The 17,230-nt window shown below is 46.6% G+C and overlaps 1 protein-coding gene across 6 annotated transcripts in view; it reads left to right on the plus strand.

Annotated features, from left to right (window-relative positions):
* The first annotated feature begins 445 nt into the window (after positions 1-445).
* GAB1 (GRB2 associated binding protein 1) overlaps positions 446-17,230 on the plus strand; it is a 127,347-nt gene continuing 110,562 nt past the window's right edge. Inside the window, exon 1 of one of the 6 annotated variants that reach the window (XM_006053802.4) lies at positions 446-1,388. Coding sequence is in view for 4 of the 6 variants with exons in the window: in XM_006053801.4 (XP_006053863.1) it covers positions 1,317-1,388 (72 nt within the window). In the remaining 2 variants the exon portion in view is untranslated. Of the gene's footprint in view, positions 1,389-4,757; positions 8,877-17,230 lie in introns of those variants that run through there. The other 5 variants (XM_006053801.4, XM_006053804.4, XM_006053803.4 and 2 more) reach the window with 5 other exon arrangements.

The raw sequence follows: 17,230 nt of genomic DNA on the forward strand, positions 1-17,230 counted from the left end.
TCCCCGCCCCCAACTCCCGATCTCCCGCACAGTACAAACTCCGAACTGACACTCGGCGGAGCCAAGATGGCAATCCACAGACTTGAACCTTCGAATGTTCCTCGGTCGCCCGGGAACCCGAGATGGTGCGGCGTTACCCTCGGCGAGGCTTCGCCGCCTTCCTTGGCGACCATCCCGCGGGGGGCTCCGGGATCCACGGCCGCCGGGGGCGCCGAGGACCCCTCGCCAGCGTCCCGAACTACAGATCCCAGGGTGCCTCTCGGACTCCCGCGCCCTCCCTCGCTCGCTCCCTCCCTCCGCGCGTCTCCTCCTCCCTGGCCCTTGTTGTTTTGGCTGGAAGCGCTCCGGCGGAGTTTCAGAGAAAGTCTGGGCAGAAACCGGAGCCGGCCCGAACGTGGGAAGGGGAGGAGGAAAGAGAGGAAGAGGGAGCCGAGGCCGGGAGAGGGAGGGATCGGGGCCGGGGGCCGGGCCGCCCAGAACCTGCCGCGCGCCCTGGGGTGGGGGAGGCGGCGCAGGAGCAGCGCTAGGGGACGGGACGGTGGGCTTGGTCCCCGCCGCCGAGCAGCCCAGTGCCTCGTTCTTCTGCCGCCCTCTGCTTTCTCTCTCCCGCGGCGGCGGCCAGCGCGGACCCACCCTTCGGCGGGACCTGCACTCTGCCCAGCGACGCCGAGCCGGCGGCTCCCTCCGTGGCCCGGGACCAGCCCTGCGCCCGCTGACCACGGGACCCTCGCGGCTTTCCCTTTCCTCGCCGCGGTCCGGGCGCCTCGGGGAAGTGACCCACCCTACCTCCAGAAGGAGGAAGGAGGGGATAGCGCCAAGCGCAGCGAAACCTAGAGCTGGCCAGTCGGAGTGGGCACTGCGCGGGGGCATTGTGTGTGTATGAGCGTGTGAGACTGTGTGTGTGCGCGCGTGCAGCGTCGTGTCTGTCTCGGAGTGCGCTCTGGGAGGTCCCGTCCCGAGGGGGCGGAGCGCAGGGGGCCGAGGCTCGGGCTCCGCGCCGGGGCAGAGTCCCGTGGAGCCGGAGCGCAGAGGAGGCGGCCGGGCGGGTGCACTGAAGGGAGGCCTGGGCATCTTCGGCCCGGCCGCGGCCCCTGCCCCGAGGTGTCGGCCTCGGCGGCTGTGCCCGCTTCTACTCACGTCCGCGGACCTGCCTGCGGGGAAGAAACTCGAACGCCAAGAGCCAGAGCGCCGCGGAGCCGGCCCGCCCCGTCCGCCTGGGGTGCGCCGCGGGAGAGCGAGGTCCCAGCAGCTGCACGGCCGTCCGGCGTCGAAGGTGTCGGGAGTGCGCCGGGCCCAGAGCCCGAAAGGCGCGCACCATGAGCGGCGGCGAAGTGGTCTGCTCGGGATGGCTCCGCAAGTCCCCCCCGGAGAAAAAGTTGAAGCGTTATGTAAGTAGAGCTCGGCCGCCGTCACCCTCCCCGGGCGGCTCGCGTGCCGACTGCTCCTTCTCTTTAGTCCCCATCCGTTCCCTGTAGGCCCTTTCCCCGGCAGGCTGGGGACCCAGGCTGGACACTCATGCCCGGGCCTCCGCTTGGCCAGGCATCTTTCTTTCTCCAGATTGCACACTGGAGAAATTTCTTTCTCCATCGGCCCTTAGGAAGGCCTGGTATGGCCAGCTGAGCGCCTGCTGCGTGTTTTTATTGTTCCTTTTAGCAGGGGCGAGGGGGAGAGCATTCTCCTTTCGTTAGACCTGCACGGAATTCTCAGGGGCTGTTGTGTAGTAAATTTCCCGCACTGGGAAAACCACGGAGGTATTAAAACTCATCAGCCCTCTCTTTGGTCCGCCCTCCCTCCCGCCTTCCCCACGGGATGGTTGCGGAAAGCGGACGGGAGACCTGGGAAGTTGGCGTTAGAGCCGAGCATCTCCAATCCGCTCCACAGAAAAGAAAAAAAAAAAGTTATTACGCGCCCTACCGTTTGCTTAGCGGGGTTCACACTTTCTCGGTTTTGAATCGAGGGACGTTGGAGTTTGGCCCGAGAGCCTTGGCAGTTTGCTGCGAGAGGAGGGCGCTGGGGGGAGCCTGATGGCTGGTGTTCGGGCGCCTTGGACACGCTGTCAAACCCCGTGGGAGGGGACAGACGAGGTCAGTTAGGAGTTCTGTGTGTTATGGTCCTTTCCCAGGCCACCAGAGTTGCTTCGTGGTATTTGTGTAATTGATACAAGATGCTGATTATGTGTTAAGCCGTTTTAGCCGTTAGGGGAAATATTCCTTGAAAGAACCAACGTTACTGCAGCGGAAGTCTGTGTCCTTTTGGGGGAGTCTGGGATCTTAGCCTCTTCTCCCCCATTGATTCTTCTGTCTCTGCCCCCTGCAAAGAAAAGAAATGACACCGTTGCCCTGGCTTATGGAGCAAATATTTGTCTAGTAAAGTATGTCTCAAAAGCACAATATGTGCCCCCTTAAATATAAATTTGCCAACGGGGAGAGTAATAATGGACCCTGTTTCTTGTGGAAGGATGTCTACACCCAATGCGAGAGCTCGAGGTAGCCCTGTTACTCACTATTTGCTTGCATAGAACGGAGTGAAGTGCAATATTTAACTTCGCCCACAACTCACCAGTGAGTTTCTGGTTTACTTGCTGCCAGAATTTGCTATAGGCAAGTAGTTCTCCTTTAAGGATTTGATGCCACAAATCCTAAAGGATGTTCTTCAGAGATTTTTAAAATTCTTCCAAATCCCCTCTCTCCATCCATCACAGTTTGCCCAAGTATTCTGGTAAATATGGTAACTTTATTCTAAAAGTTGGGGCGAGAGGCAGTGTGTTTTTCAGCTGGGAGTTCTGTGTGTATGTGTTGCATGTATGTGGGGAGAGGGTGTGGTTTGCTGTATTTGTTTTGAGAAGGTACAGTTTAGGAAATGATTGATCCTTGGGGAAACTAAAGACCACTACATTAGCTGGAATAGGTAGTGGTAATAGAGATTTAATGCGTTCTTTCACATGTTTGGTTTATGGCTCTCTCAAAAGGTGCCACACTAGGGACCATAAAATTAAAAAACAAAAAAACCCAGTAGGAAAAAACCCTTGTCTCTTGGGCTTGCAATTTAATGTACTACAAAAAAAATCAGCCCCAACAATTACATCTTAACTGGGACCAAGAAAATAGAAATTCTCAATTTAAGAATTTTAATATTTCATCTGATCATTACAACAGTTTTATGAGGCAGTTATTATCTGTTTTAACAAATGAGAACACAATCTACAGAACCAGAGTGTACCAGAAGCAGGATTTGAACCCAGATCTGCCTGCCTGCCTGATCTTTAAAAGGTTAACGCCTCTTACCAAGTTTAAGTGGTGCTCAGGCTGGGTCATGTGGATAGGACCTTTCAGGTTATGACTTTCTGTGAGTCTGTGGATATAACATGCAAGGAAGAGTGGACTGTGGATCAGAGGTGCAGTGCTGAAGAAATACAGGACAAGCATATGTAGAAAAGGAAGCTCAAGACAAGCGTATGTAGAAAAGGAAGCCAGATTCATGTCAATGTATGGCAAAACCCACCACAATATTGTAAAGTAATTAGCCTCCAATTAAAATAAATAAATTAATTTAAAAGAAAGAAAAGAAAGCTGGCAACTCCACGTGCTTTCTAATTGTGTGCCCAAGTTGAGCCCTATGGCCATTTCATAGATGTTTTCAGGAGCAAGCACATGTAGACTGAAATCATAGGATACTTCAGAGGAACAGTGGGCTTCCTCAATTGTTGCCGACTGAGGGCAGAATATACCTAACAGCTGAGAGAGGCAGGGCACTAGGGTTTTCTTTCCACACTAATCAGTCCATGGATACAGCCCAGGGAGACTGTGGAGAGGGTGGCTACCAAAATTGAGGGGTCCAAGAGAGTTACTGGAGTCTTATCAGCTAAATTGAGGCTTGTCTTATATTTGCACTGTCAAGTTGATTTCCCAGAAGATTTTGACATTTCCAGATGATTGCTGTTTGGCTTGATATGCGGTATAGATAGTTTTGGCTAATACACCTTTACCCCTCAAAGATATAGGCATATATATATATATATATATATATATATATACACTTGCATCTCCTCTGCTGGGTTTGGTTTTCATGTAAAATCTTTATTTTCTGGACGAAAGGAAACATTGTTGACCACCCAATAGGCAAAATGTTGCTTGATAATGGTTGTGAATGAACAAATTCTCTGTGATAAGATATCTTGACTTCCTGGTACCATAATCGCTAAACGAGACTTCAGGGAGTTTGGGCATTGATTTTAGGGGGGGAACACTTGGCCCAGAGGACTTTGATAGTTGTCTCACTGTTTTCTAATATTTATGAGTAGTTCAAGCATTGATTAAGAGAGTCCATCAGGGCTTTTAAGTGACAAAATATTGTTTTAGTTTTATCTCCAAAGTCACCTCAAGTTATGGCCCCAATGCATTCTACTTACAACTCCATTTTATGTTTGCTTTTTTTTTGTTAGTCCGCAGCATTGTTTTTGCATACTAGTATGTTCATCTGCTATGGAAGTTTTTCTTGAATTTCCTAAAGAGTGGGACAGTAGCATGAAAGATAGGAAGAAAAAGACTAGGGAGCAGATTCTCCAGCTATATGTTTAAACTAATTTTATTGGTTTGTTTATTTTTGGCTGTGCTGGGTCTTTGTTGCTGCAAGGGCTTTCTCTTCTTGAAGAGTGCTGGGGCAACTCCCCAGTTGTGGTGCGGGGGCTTCTCTCTGTGATGGCTTCTCTTATTGCAGAACATGGGCTCTAGGGGCGCAGGCTTCAGTGGTTGCAGCACATCGGCTCAGTAGTTGAGACTCTCAGGCTCCAGAGCACAGGCTCAATAGTTGTGGTGCCTGGGCTTAGTTGTTCTGTGGTATTTGGGATCTTCCTGGATGAGGGATTGAACCCGTGTCTCCTACACTGATAGGTGGATTCTTGTCCACTGCGCCATCCAGGAATCCCTCTCCAGGCTTTTTGTCTCTCTTTTTCTTTCTATATTTATTTGCAAAAGGGTAAGAACCTCTTGTATGTGCTTCATCCTCTGTATTTTTTAAATATAGAATGGAAGTGAAGATTTTTCTGCTTTCTGTTAGTTTTGCTGCTCCTGTGTTGCTGTTTTTGTCCTGTCTTATGTATTAAACAGCTGTTTTCTTCCTCTGCTAGGGACCTGCATAGAATCACATACAGATCAATGTCACCAAGGTTATAGAAACCAAGTAAAATCTTGATAGTATACACTCAACAGCGGCACTCAGATTTTTAAAGAGTTGTTTAAAGACAAATCAACCATTTGAACTAATGATGAATTTTCATCAGCAGTTGAAATTGTTGCTGAGATAAAAGGTAAGTCTTGAAAACAAAGGACTGCTTCAAGCCAGCTGGCCATCCCCCTGTCTCTGCAGGGGGAGCTTCCCTATGGCCCGCTTCAAGCCTGGACACCAAGTTTGGGCTCCTCCACAGGCCAGCTGTCCACCTTAGGCTGATGTGCACTCTCAGTAAGAGAGCCTGCATCTGGGCCAGGGTGAGGTGGCCTGCTAGAGGCCAGCCAGCTGGGGAGCAGGACCTCAGCTGGTTCTTGGGTGTGTAATCTATACCCAGCTTGGACTCCGCTCTTCAGCTGTCAGTTTGTACGATGGTTTCTGTCTGGACATGTGGTTCTGGGAAGGGGCTTAGAAACAGAAATAGCATCTTCCTCTGGGTGGGCACCTGCCAACTTACATGGAAGAGAGAGGCATGGAGAAGGCAAAATAGCAGCATCTCCTTGTTCAGGGACAACCGAGGAGCTGAGCTAAGGTCCCTGCTCAGGAGTGTCACCACAAAAAGAGGACCATGATGTCTGAAAGCTCTTCCTGCCCTTTTCTGGCAATCCTCAGTAGCAGTCAACCGATTCTGAAGTCTTTGCTTACGGTGACTGAAGGAGCATCATGGTTCTTTTGAAGGAAATTTTTTCCTGCAATCCTCACGTTAGTGAGCATTCAGATTTTGAATGTTTTCTTTTTACCTTTTCCAGTAATGCAGGAAATTTATTTCTAGTAGCAAAGATCATCAACTAGCAATTACATTAAGTCTTTATGAAAGTTGCTGTTGTTTAGTCGCTCAGTCGTGTCCGACTCTTCGTGACCCCATGGACCTAGCCCACCAGGCTCCTCTGTCCATGGGATTCTCTAGACAAGAATATTGGAGTGGGTTGCCATTTCCTTTTCCAGGGGATCTTCCTGACCCAGGGATCAAACCTGAGTCTCTTGCACTGGCAGACAGATTCTTCACTGCTGAGCCATCAGGGAAGCCTTATGAAAGTTAATGATAGTTAATTCTTTGTTGTGCCTGGGATTAGTGATAAGAGTTGCCAGTTCCCTATATCTGACTGTTGTCTCTTGGGATTCAAAATTACTCTTAGGAAGGTGTATCCATGTGGAGGGTAGTTTTAGAATTCTGTTTTTAATTTTTTTTAATTGATCATCTTTGAACAGATACAACAATGTGGCAAGAATTATGCTTGGATAATCTGGTTGACAGGAGAATTGGTTATTTCAGTGTGATTTGCCATAACAGGTCTGCTTAAAGAATATGAAAGAAATAAAATGACAAAGCGGTTTTAAGACTAAGAAAATTTCCATATTTTGGAGAGGACATAAAAAGTATGTAGATAAAGTCTTGATGATTTTCAGGTTGAGGATGTCTAAGAGTAAGTGCCAGCACTCTCTGTTTTCTTATAGAGACTACCACACGAGAAGGGACACCTTAGCAGGTGGATTAATACTTTATTTTTGAAAGGTTTTGGGTAAATTGTGCTATGGTAAAAGGAACCCTTGACTGAGTGTCAGGACCCAGAATTCGCCAGAGTTTTGCCACTATTCACAAGACCTTTGGATCCTCGTGTGAACTTCTGATTCTCAGTTTCCTTATCTGTAAAATGGGGAAGGAGTGGGCAACACATCTTTCATTCTAAATTCTCTTAGCATCTAATGTTCCTTTTCTCAGATGTTTCCTTGGGAGGGAGGGGCAGATGCGGAGCTTCTCAATAGGCCTCCTTTTGGGGGGAAATAAATCTTAATTTCTTGTTCATCTTAAATGGTATATATATTAGAACTGCAGAAGCAGAATTCTTTGGGGACCCTCCAGCCCTTCCCTTAATGGAATGAAGGCTTAAACTGAGCCCAAGGCTGCCGAGTGCCTGAGGTGGGTGCTGTGTCTGTTCAGAGTGAAGGCTCACCAAGTGTCTGTTGACTGAATTAATAAAGAGGTATCTCTGGAGCTTTTGTAAATCTGCCTTGTGTGGTATCCAGCAGAGGGAAAGGCCTAATCCCTTCTCGTAAGAAGTTTCTAATCTTTGTGAAGACAAGCTGTAAATGCATGTTCCTTTCAGTCGTTTTACAGGAGCTATGTTTATAAGGCCATATAGGATGAATTGTCAAGTGGTTGATACAGGCAGTAACTGCTTAAGAGTTCAGACTAGAGGGGAGGGAGGTGGAGCCAGTCAGGGAAGACCTCATGAGTGAATTTCAGGGTCTATTCTTGGAAGAATCCAGGTGCTGCTGACAGAAATAGCAAAATCAGAAGGGAAGCCTGGCTTGAAAGGAAGAATAGGCACTTGGTTTGGAGTGCAGACATCCCAGCGAGAAGGACGGAGCACCTCCGTTTCACGCGTGGAGTTTGGACGTCAGCTGTAACTTGCAGTTTGAGAAGTTTCAGTTTCTGCCGTGACCTCATGCTGCTGATGGGCTCCTGACCACCAGTGAATTTTCTATCCCAGGCGAGAAACAAACCCAACAGCTCCACTTGTCCGTCACCTGAACTTATTAAAATTCCGAGGGACATGTGTTATTTAAGATTTCTTTATGTCTGTTTGGAACTAAATAATTCATGCTGGCAAGCATTTCATTTACAACAGAGAGGGAGCATGTTCTGGTGGGAGGGAGAATAAAAGAGCCTTTGATTCATTTGCCTCAGGGTTCCCGCGGGAGGGCCCAGGCTGCCTTGGGCTAGCGTCTTATTTTGGACTTTGGAAGCCATCTTAGCTCAGCTGTGTGAGTGCCAGCCAGCGTTGGAGGAAAAGAGAATAACCCCATTGGATCACACGAACCCCCCTCCTGACTGTGGATGGAAGGGTTTCTCCCATTTCACATTCCTTGCATTAATATGGTGGCTCACTTCCCCCAAGTGAGAGCTCCATCTGAATCTGCCACTTGAACTTGGATTGAAGTCACAAGGCTTCAGTGCCTCTCTCTCAGTCCACGAATGTACAGGAAACTTATCGAGACCCAGGTCTCTTTCTGCTCCCCCTCTTAGGCAACAGGCATAAATAAAATCAGCTTTCTTTTCTTCTTTAGATTACTCTTGGGGAAAAGTGGCTCATTATATCATGGGTTTCCGCGATCCTTAAATAAGTAGCCTCTTCATTTGCCAACGCTGGGGGAGCCCTAATGCAGTGGAGATGAAGATGCAGGCCTGTGGAGTTACTGGAGAAAGGCATTTTAGGAACTGGAAAACTTTTTCCCATTCTAGGCTTGTCTGTGTGAGCACCTCACCTCCTACAAGAATGCATTAACTGGAAAAGAATCTTGTATATTTTAAGCAATTCTTTTATTCATGGAAGCAAAATGCTCCTTTACTGAAAAATTCTCATTGCTGAATGCATATAAAGTAGAACCCAATAGCTTTTGACCCTCCCACAGCCTGCTATTAAAAAAAAAAAAAAGTTAAGACTCTGCACACCGAAATGCATGCTTGGTCGTTATCTGGGTTACATTAGCCCTTGAAGCATTCTGATTACAACTTGTAGCTGCCAAGCCCTGTCCTGCAGTGTTATCTGGTACAAAAATTTTCCATGTGGTTGTTTTTAGCAGAGCTACTATATGCAAACTGCATGTGAAGATGTGAATTGCAAAGAAATAGAGCTTCTAGGAGGGGAAATGTGAGTGATCTTACATTTTTTTTTTCTACTCTTTAACTATTCTTTCTGTGTGTTTCGGAGATTTTAATCATATTTCCAAACTGAGTTTTATTTTTATACACTGGAAAGAATGCCAAATTTACCACGAGTTTTTCGTTTGGTGGTAGTTTTTTTTTCTCCCAGCTTTTTTCTTTGAATTCATACTTGGCCTAGGTAATTCCCTATGTGTTCAAAACAAAACAATGTCCTAAAAGGAAAAAAACAAATGGCTACATTGTTCCATGAATTAAAAACAATATACCGACAGTCCAAACATTTCTCTTCAATGTAAAACTCTTTAGTCATTTTTTTTTTAAGGAAGAAAAATACTAAACTTTGCTTTAACTATCCTGCTTCATTGTTTTTCTTTTCCCTTTTTATTTATTTTCCTTTGTCTTGACTCATGCCGTTTAAATTTTTTGGAAAAGGTTTTTACATAGTTCTTTAAGAATATCACATATAGAAAAAGAAAACATTAAAATTGCGTTTTACTTTTCATCGTCTGGTTGGAAGCGGGGGGGCGGATATTAATTAATAATAAGGGTTTGTAACTGACTTTCTTGTTGCTTGGTTAAATTGAATATTTGTCTTTATTGCCTAGAGATATTTAGCTGTTATATAAATAAGCAGGTAAATATAATTTTAGTTGAGGCTTGCTTTTGTGAAATACAGAATGCAGGGCAGTAGCATCAGGGCATGGAGAACTCTGTCTTTGTTGTCATTTTTATTGCATTTGATATTCTGTAATTAGTATTTCATATTCAGTGTTTATCATAATTAATCAGTTACGTTACCCGTTTCTATAGAACTTTATCTGCTAACTTTTTTAAGTGGGCACGTGGTGGAAAGCACTCTTTCCCCAGGAATCGCAACCCTCTTGCTCTCTCCCCTCTGTTTCCACTTTTCCTCTGTAGTAGAAGCCTCATCACCAACACCACAAAGTATTCAGGTCAAAATCCTTACACACATGTTTTTTTACCTTTTCTCTGAAATGGGGGGAGTTATTTATGTCCTGTTACGTGGTAATCAAGACTAGGAATCAGAGTGTTCCAGCCAGCAGGTTGATTGTTTTTCTCTCCCCAAATGCACGTTTTAGTTACTGCTGCTACTGCTGCTGCTAAGTCGCTTCAGTCGTGTCCGACTCTGTGCGACCCCATAGACGGCAACCCACCAGGCTCCCCCGTCCCTGGGATTCTCCAGGCAAGAACACTGGAGTGGGTTGCCATTTCCTTCTCCAATGCATGAAAGTGAAAAGTGAAAGTGAAGTCACTCAGTCGTGTCTGACTCTTCGCGACCCCATGGACTGCAGCCTACCAGGCTCCTCCGTCTGTGGGGTTTTCCAGGCGAGAGTACTGGAGTGGGGTGTTACTACTGTTGGGTAATACAGTTAGGCTGCTTTCTGACTAGCTGGACTCCTCCCTGAAATGACTACCTAGTTAAAGAATTAAGTACCTGCTGTGCTTTCTCACCCCAGTCCTCACACATTCCCATCGGTGCCTAAGCCAGAGTCATCGTAGCCAAGATCAAAATGCTTCTAATTGGGGATGACTGCCTGATTTGGGGGAAAGACATGCTTTAATCTTTGTCTCTTAGAGGAGAGACACTTGGTAAAATGCTACCTCAAATGTTTTGAATTCCATGGGTGTTACCTAGACCTTGACGAAGAAGGCTCTTGGGCTAGGGAAGTAGTATTTGAAGTGGTCTTCTCTGGTGACTCAGATGGTAAAGAATCAGCCAGCAATGTAGGAGATCCAGGTCTGATCACTGGCTCAGGAAGATCCCCTGGAGAAGGGAATGGCAACCCACTCCAGTATTCTTGCCTGGAGAATTCTATGGAGAGAGGAGCCTGGCGGGCTACACAGTCCATGGGGTCGCACAGAGTAGGACCCGACTGAGCGGGTCGTCACACACACACACACACACACACACCTTCTGGCAAGGTTATAATTGACCCCAAAGTTGTGTAGGAGGACTGGATTTTACAAGTTCTCCCTGACGATTTCAGATTTATGGTTGAAGTGTTGGGGAAAGGTAAAAGGAAATACTGAGCAAGTAAGAATGTGGAATATTTGACAAGTTAATTTGTTCCTGGTGATGCTGTTGTGCTTGCGTGCTCAGTCATGTCTGACTCTTTCGGGACCCCATGGATTGTAGCCCACTAGGTTCCGCTGTCCATGGGATTTTCCAAGCAAGAAAATGAGTGGCCATTTCCTACACCAGGGATCTTCCCAACCCAGGGATTGAATCCTGGTGTCCTGAATCTTCTGCATTGACAAAGTGAAGTCGCTCAGTCGTGTCCGACTCTTTGCGACCCCATGGACTGTAGCCTGCCAGGTTCCTCTGTCCGTGGGATTCTCCAGGCAAGGGTACTGGAGTGGGTTGCCATTTCCTTCTCCAGGGGATCTTCCCAACCCAGGGATCGAACCCGGGTCTCCCACATTGCAGGCAGACGCCTTACCATCTGAGCCACCAGGGAAGCCACTGAGCCACCTGGGAAGCTGGTGATGCTGTTACATAAAACCAAAGCCATTTGAGTAATCTTCCCAGGGCATCTAGGTCATTTACCTCTGAACAAAAGTGCATGAAATTAAATTCATGCTATAGAACAGTGTTCTTTCTTCCTTCTCTTCATTTAAGCAGTGAAATAGTCCAAATGGGAAAAGCATACCTGGTGTATTTATAGTTTTAGCATAATTTTTTCTGGATGATTTTCATAATGACCCATAGTCTACACAGTAGAAGATGTGTACACATGATCTATTTACAAAGAAAATTATGGCTTCATCTATCATTCTTTGGTGTTTGTAGTAGGATATTAATTTCCAGAGGACAAAGATGGCATTTGTTCTCTGCGTCTGAAGTGCACAGTGTGGTACCTGGCACAGTCTTTTGAATAGCATGACCGAGTGATTGTGAAAATTTTAAGCCTGAAATTATAAATCATCTAGTTCAATGTTTCTCAACCTTTTCTAGCCTATTTTTCTATCACGTGTTATTTGAGTGTCCAGTGGTTTTTAATCCAGCTTTATTTTCTATGATTTGCGTTACAGAAACAATCTGCTGTATCGAGTATCTTTCCCAATTACACTTATCTCCTTCTTCCCTAGCGGAGAGTTCAGCCTCCTCTTTTTACAGGAATTGGCCTCCGGGAGACTTCATCGATTTGTCCAAGGTCATACAAGTTAACCAGCTGTTCTGGCAGGGCCAGATCTCTTACTTCAGAGGTCAGGCCCTGCAGTCCTTGGTGGAATGCTGGCTGAGAATAAGGCCTTGGGAGGAATTCAGGAGAGGCCCAAGAGTGCACTGCCTCCACCTTACAGGAGTTCACGTGCTGCTGGGGACATAGAAGGCGCTGGGTAACGCAGATTATGCTACGATCAGTGATGTGTGGTACCAGGCTCTAGAAGAATTCAGCCGAGGGAGGTGGGTTCAAGGACTCAAGGAAGGTTTTATGAAGGGGTCGAGAGAGATTTTACCAGGACCGTAAAAGGTGGATTCGGTTTTCAAAGCTTCCCTGGTGGCTCAGATGGTAAGGCGTCTGCCTGCAATGTGGGAGACCCGGGTTCGATCCCTAGGTTGGGAAGATCCCCTGGAGAAGGAAATGGCAACCCACTCCAGTACCCTTGCCTGGAGAATCCCACGGACAGAGGAACCTGGCAGGCTACAGTCCATGGGGTCGCAAAGAGTCGGACACGACTGAGCGACTTCACTTTGTCAGTGCAGAAGATTCAGGACACCAGGATTCAATCCCTGAGTTGGGATTGTGAGAGACTAGTGTGAGACTCCTTCTGTTCCTCCCTTTCCCAGCCAGACTCCCAGGTGGGTTATGTCCACTTGACCGCTGCCTCTTCCTTACGTGCCGCTCAGCTCGTAATGGGATACAGCCCTGGTCTTTTTCATCCCTTCTTATCTAACTGATTCCCACCAAGGTCCCCTGTGGTTGTCCAGTCTAGCAGAACTAGATCTGAACATTTTATTTTTATTTATTTACTTACTGGCTGCTCTGGGTCTTGGTTGCTACACTCAGGCTTTCTCTGGTTGTGTGAGCAGGGGCTACTCTTCATTGTGGAGCACAGGCTTCTCACTCTGGTGGCTTCTCTTGTTGCGGAGCACGGGCTCTGGGGCTTCGGGAGTTGCGGGTATACAGGCTCAGTAGTTGTGGCACATGGGCTTGGTTGCCCCTCGGCGTGTGGCATCTTCCTGGACCAGGGACTGAACTCGTGTCCCCTGAATTGGCAGATGGATTCTCAACCACTGGGCCACCAGGGAAGTCCAATCTGAACTTAATTCTTATTTTTCATGGCACTCTTGACTTCACTGTTGGAGATGGTCAGTCCGTCTTCTCAAAGTATGTTCTTCCCTGTGCCTTCCTGATGTCAGGCTCTGGTTTCTGGAAGTGTTGGTGCTCCTAAGGGTTCTAGTGCCAGTTAGCCCTGGCTGATCTCTTCTCTCATGTCATGCCGTTAATAGTTCTTCATCCATTGGGAGTTAATGAACCTTTTTGAAAATTTGGTAATAGCTCTATGTTCTTCGTTTTCACAGAATTCTTTTTTTTTTTTTCCTGCCTGACTTGTGGCCACATCATGGTGGTGGTTCAGTATTTTTTTTAATGACGTATAGTTGATTTACAGGTTTGTTACTTTCCAGCAAAGTGATTCAGTTATATATATTGAATGTATGTATACTTTTTCAAATTATTTCCCATTATAGGTTATTACAAGATATTAAGTATCATTGCACATACTATACAGTAGGTTCTTGTTGGTTATCTGTTTTATATATAGTAGTTTCCATAAAAATTGATGCTTTTGAATTGTGGTGCTGGAGAAGACTCTTGAGAGTCCCTTGGACAGCAAGGAGGTCAATCTTAAAGGAAATCAATCCTGAATATTCATTGGAAGGACTGATTCTGAAGCTGAAGCTCCAGTATTTTGGCCACCTGATGTGAAGAGCCCACTCACTGGAAAAGACCCTGATGCTGGGAAAGATTGAAGGTGGGAGGAGAAGGGGATGACAGAGGATGAGATGGTTGGATGGCATCACCGACTCAATGGAAATGAGTTTGAGCAAACTCTAGGAGGCAGTGATGGACAGGGAGGCCTGGCGTGCTGCAGACCATGGGATCACAGAGTCGGACACGACTTAGTAACTGAACAGAAGTGTCCCTAGAATTCTTCCAAACTGATGCACAAACCTTATTTTCTTCTTGCATGTTTCCTAACCTTTTTAAGTCCATCTGTGGATCTTAACGTCCAGTGAAATGTCCCTGAATTATGTGCTGATAATTCAAAGGTACAATTGCAGCCCATTTCTCACTCCTTATCCCTGGCTCTGACGGGTGAGTAGATCCCTAACTGCGTCGACCCCCACAGCAACGCAGAGCCGTGCTCACGATCCTCTCCATAAATCTGTCCTCTCGTCCTCCTGCTGTTCCCTCTCTCTATGTCAGTCATGCCACCTTCCCTGCGACCCTCCTCTGCCCTCCGGCTTAAACCAGATGGTTTTCTTTGTTCTCTCCTTCTCCACACCCAGTGACCAAATCCTGTCTGTTTTATCTTCCAAAGATCTCTTGACTTCTTGACCTATGTGTTGCCTAAGCTGTCTTTTGGCCTTTCTGCGGGATTTTTACAATAGCCAGTCCACTGCCTGGCTCCATCCTTCCTGAGTCGCTTCAGTTGTGTCTGACTCTTTGCAACCCCAGGGGCTGAGGCCTGCCAGGCTCCTCTATCCATGGAATTCTCCAGGTAAGAATACTGGAGGGGTGCCATGCTCTCCTTTAGGGGACCTTCCCAATCCAAGATTCAAACCCATGTCTTCTGCATCTCCTGCATTGCAAGTATATTCTTTACCACTGAGCCACTGAGGAAGCCCATCTATACCAATGCATAGGTATTAATATAGTGATATCTATTGACATATAGATATTTGTTGTTTAGTCACTAAGTCATGTCTGGCTCTTTGCAACCCCACGGACTGTAACCTTCCAGGCTCCTCTGCCTAGGGAATTCTCCAGGCAAGAATACTGGAGTAGGTTGCTATCTCCTCCTCCAGGGGATCTTCCCGGCCCAGGGATCAAATCTGTGTCTCTTACATCTCCTGCATTGGCAGGTGGGTTCTTTGCCACTAGTGCCACCTGGGAAGCCCGTCCTTGTGTCAAACTGTCTTCATCAGGGCAGCCAGTACAGCCTTTCTGAAACCCAGATCTGATAGTCCCAGTTTGAGGCTGCCCTGCAGGGTTCCTTTGCTTGGAGGAATGCTCAAACCCCCTCTCTCTTGGCTGGCAGGGCTTTCTGTGATGTGGGCCCTGCAGGTACTTCCTCCTCTCTCACGCGTTCTGCTTCAGCTGTCCTGAACTTCCAGGTCCCCACTTGGCCTCGTGATCGATCACGCTGTTCTTGACCTGCACTGTGTGCTTCTCTCTGCCAGGAATTCCTGGCCCCACCCTCTCTGCCTCCACTCCCAGGCTACCCCTGGAACCTCCCCTGAACTCGCCACCACCAGCATCACTCATCCATGCAGACCCTGTGGACCCAGAGTATCTGTTTTGTCCTCCATTGATGCTTCGTCATTCCTGCAGCACAGCATCCATCACCACAGATTGCACTTGTTTGTTTAATTCCTTGCTTCCCATTTAGAGGCCAGGTCCACGTGATTATTCATTGAGCCCCTGGTACTTTTGCCCTTGTGGGTTCCCTCCCCCCCCAAAAAAAAGAATAAAAATTTTATTTTGCAATCATATCCAGATAAAGATGAATATATTCCAAGGTGGATTTATTAGTAGGTAGCTGTTAGGGAGCTGACTGGCTCAGATCATGAACTCCTTATTGCCAAATTCAGACTTAAATTGAAGAAAGTAGGGTAAACCACTAGACCATTCAGGTATGACCTAAATCAAATTCCTTAGATTATACAGTGGAAGTGAGAAATAGATTTAAGGGACTGGATCTGATACATAGAGCACCTGATGAACTATGGACGGAGGTTCGTGACATTGTACAGGAGACAGGGATCAAGACCATCGCCATGGAAAAGAAATGCAAAAAAGCAAAATGGCTGTGTGGGGATGCCTTACAAATAGCTGTGAAAAGAAGAAAAGTAAAAAAGCAAAGGAGAAAAGGAAAGATATAAGCATTTGAATGCAGAGTTCCAAAGAATAGCAAGGAGAGATAAGAAAGCCTTCCTCAGCGATCAATGCAAAGAAATAGAGGAAAACAACAGAATGGGAAAGACTAGAGATCTCTTCAAGACAATTAGAGAGACCAAGGGAACATTTCATGCAAAGATGGGCTCGATAAAGGACAGAAATGGTATGGACCTAACAGAAGCAGAAGATATTAAGAAGAGATGGCAAGAATACACAGAAGAACTGTACAAAAAGATCTTCATGACCCAGATAATCACGATGGTGTGATCACTCACCTAGAGCCAGACATCCTGGAATGTAAAGTCAAGTGGGCCTTAGGAAGCATCACTACGAACAAAGCTAGTGGAGGTGATGGAATTCCAGTGGAGCTATTTCAAATCCTGGAAGATGATGCTGTGAAAGTGCTGCACTCAATATGCCAGCCAATTTGGAAAACTCAGCAGTGGCCACAGGACTGGAAAAGGTCAGTTTTCATTCCAATCCCTAAGAAAGGCAATGCCAAAGAATGCTCAAACTACTGCACAATTGCACTCATCTCACACGCTAGTAAAGTAATGGTCGAAATTCTCCAAGCCAGGCTTCAGCAATACATGAACCGTGAACTTCCAGATGTTCAAGCTGGTTTTAGAAAAGGCAGAGGAACCAGAGATCAAATTGCCAACATCTGCTGGATCATGGAAAAAGCAAGAGAGTTCCAGGAAAACATCTATTTCTGCTTTATTGACTATGCCAGAGCCTTTGACTGTGTGGATCACAATAAACTGGAAAATTCTGGAAGAGATGGGAATACCAGACCACCTGACTTGCCTCTTGAGAGAACTATATGCAGGTCAGGAAGCAACAGTTAGAACTGGACATGGAACAACAGACTGGTTCCAACTAGGAAAAGGAGTATGTCAAGGCTGTATATTGTCACCCTGCTTATTTAACTTCTATGCACAGTACGTCATGAGAAATGGCGGTCTGGAAGAAGCACAAAGCTGGAATCAAGATTGCCGGGAGAAATATCAATAACCTCAGATATGCAGATGACATCACCCTTATGGCAGAAAGTGAAGAGGAACTCAAAAGCCTCTTGATGAAAGTGAAAGTGGAGAGTGAAAAAGTTGGCTTAAAGCTCAACATTCAGAAAACGAAGATCATGGCATCTGGTCCTATCACTTCATGGGAAATAGATGGGGAAACAGTGGAA

This window comes from Bubalus bubalis, chromosome 17 (genome assembly GCF_019923935.1).
Source record: "Bubalus bubalis isolate 160015118507 breed Murrah chromosome 17, NDDB_SH_1, whole genome shotgun sequence".
Taxonomy (NCBI): domain Eukaryota; kingdom Metazoa; phylum Chordata; class Mammalia; order Artiodactyla; family Bovidae; genus Bubalus; species Bubalus bubalis.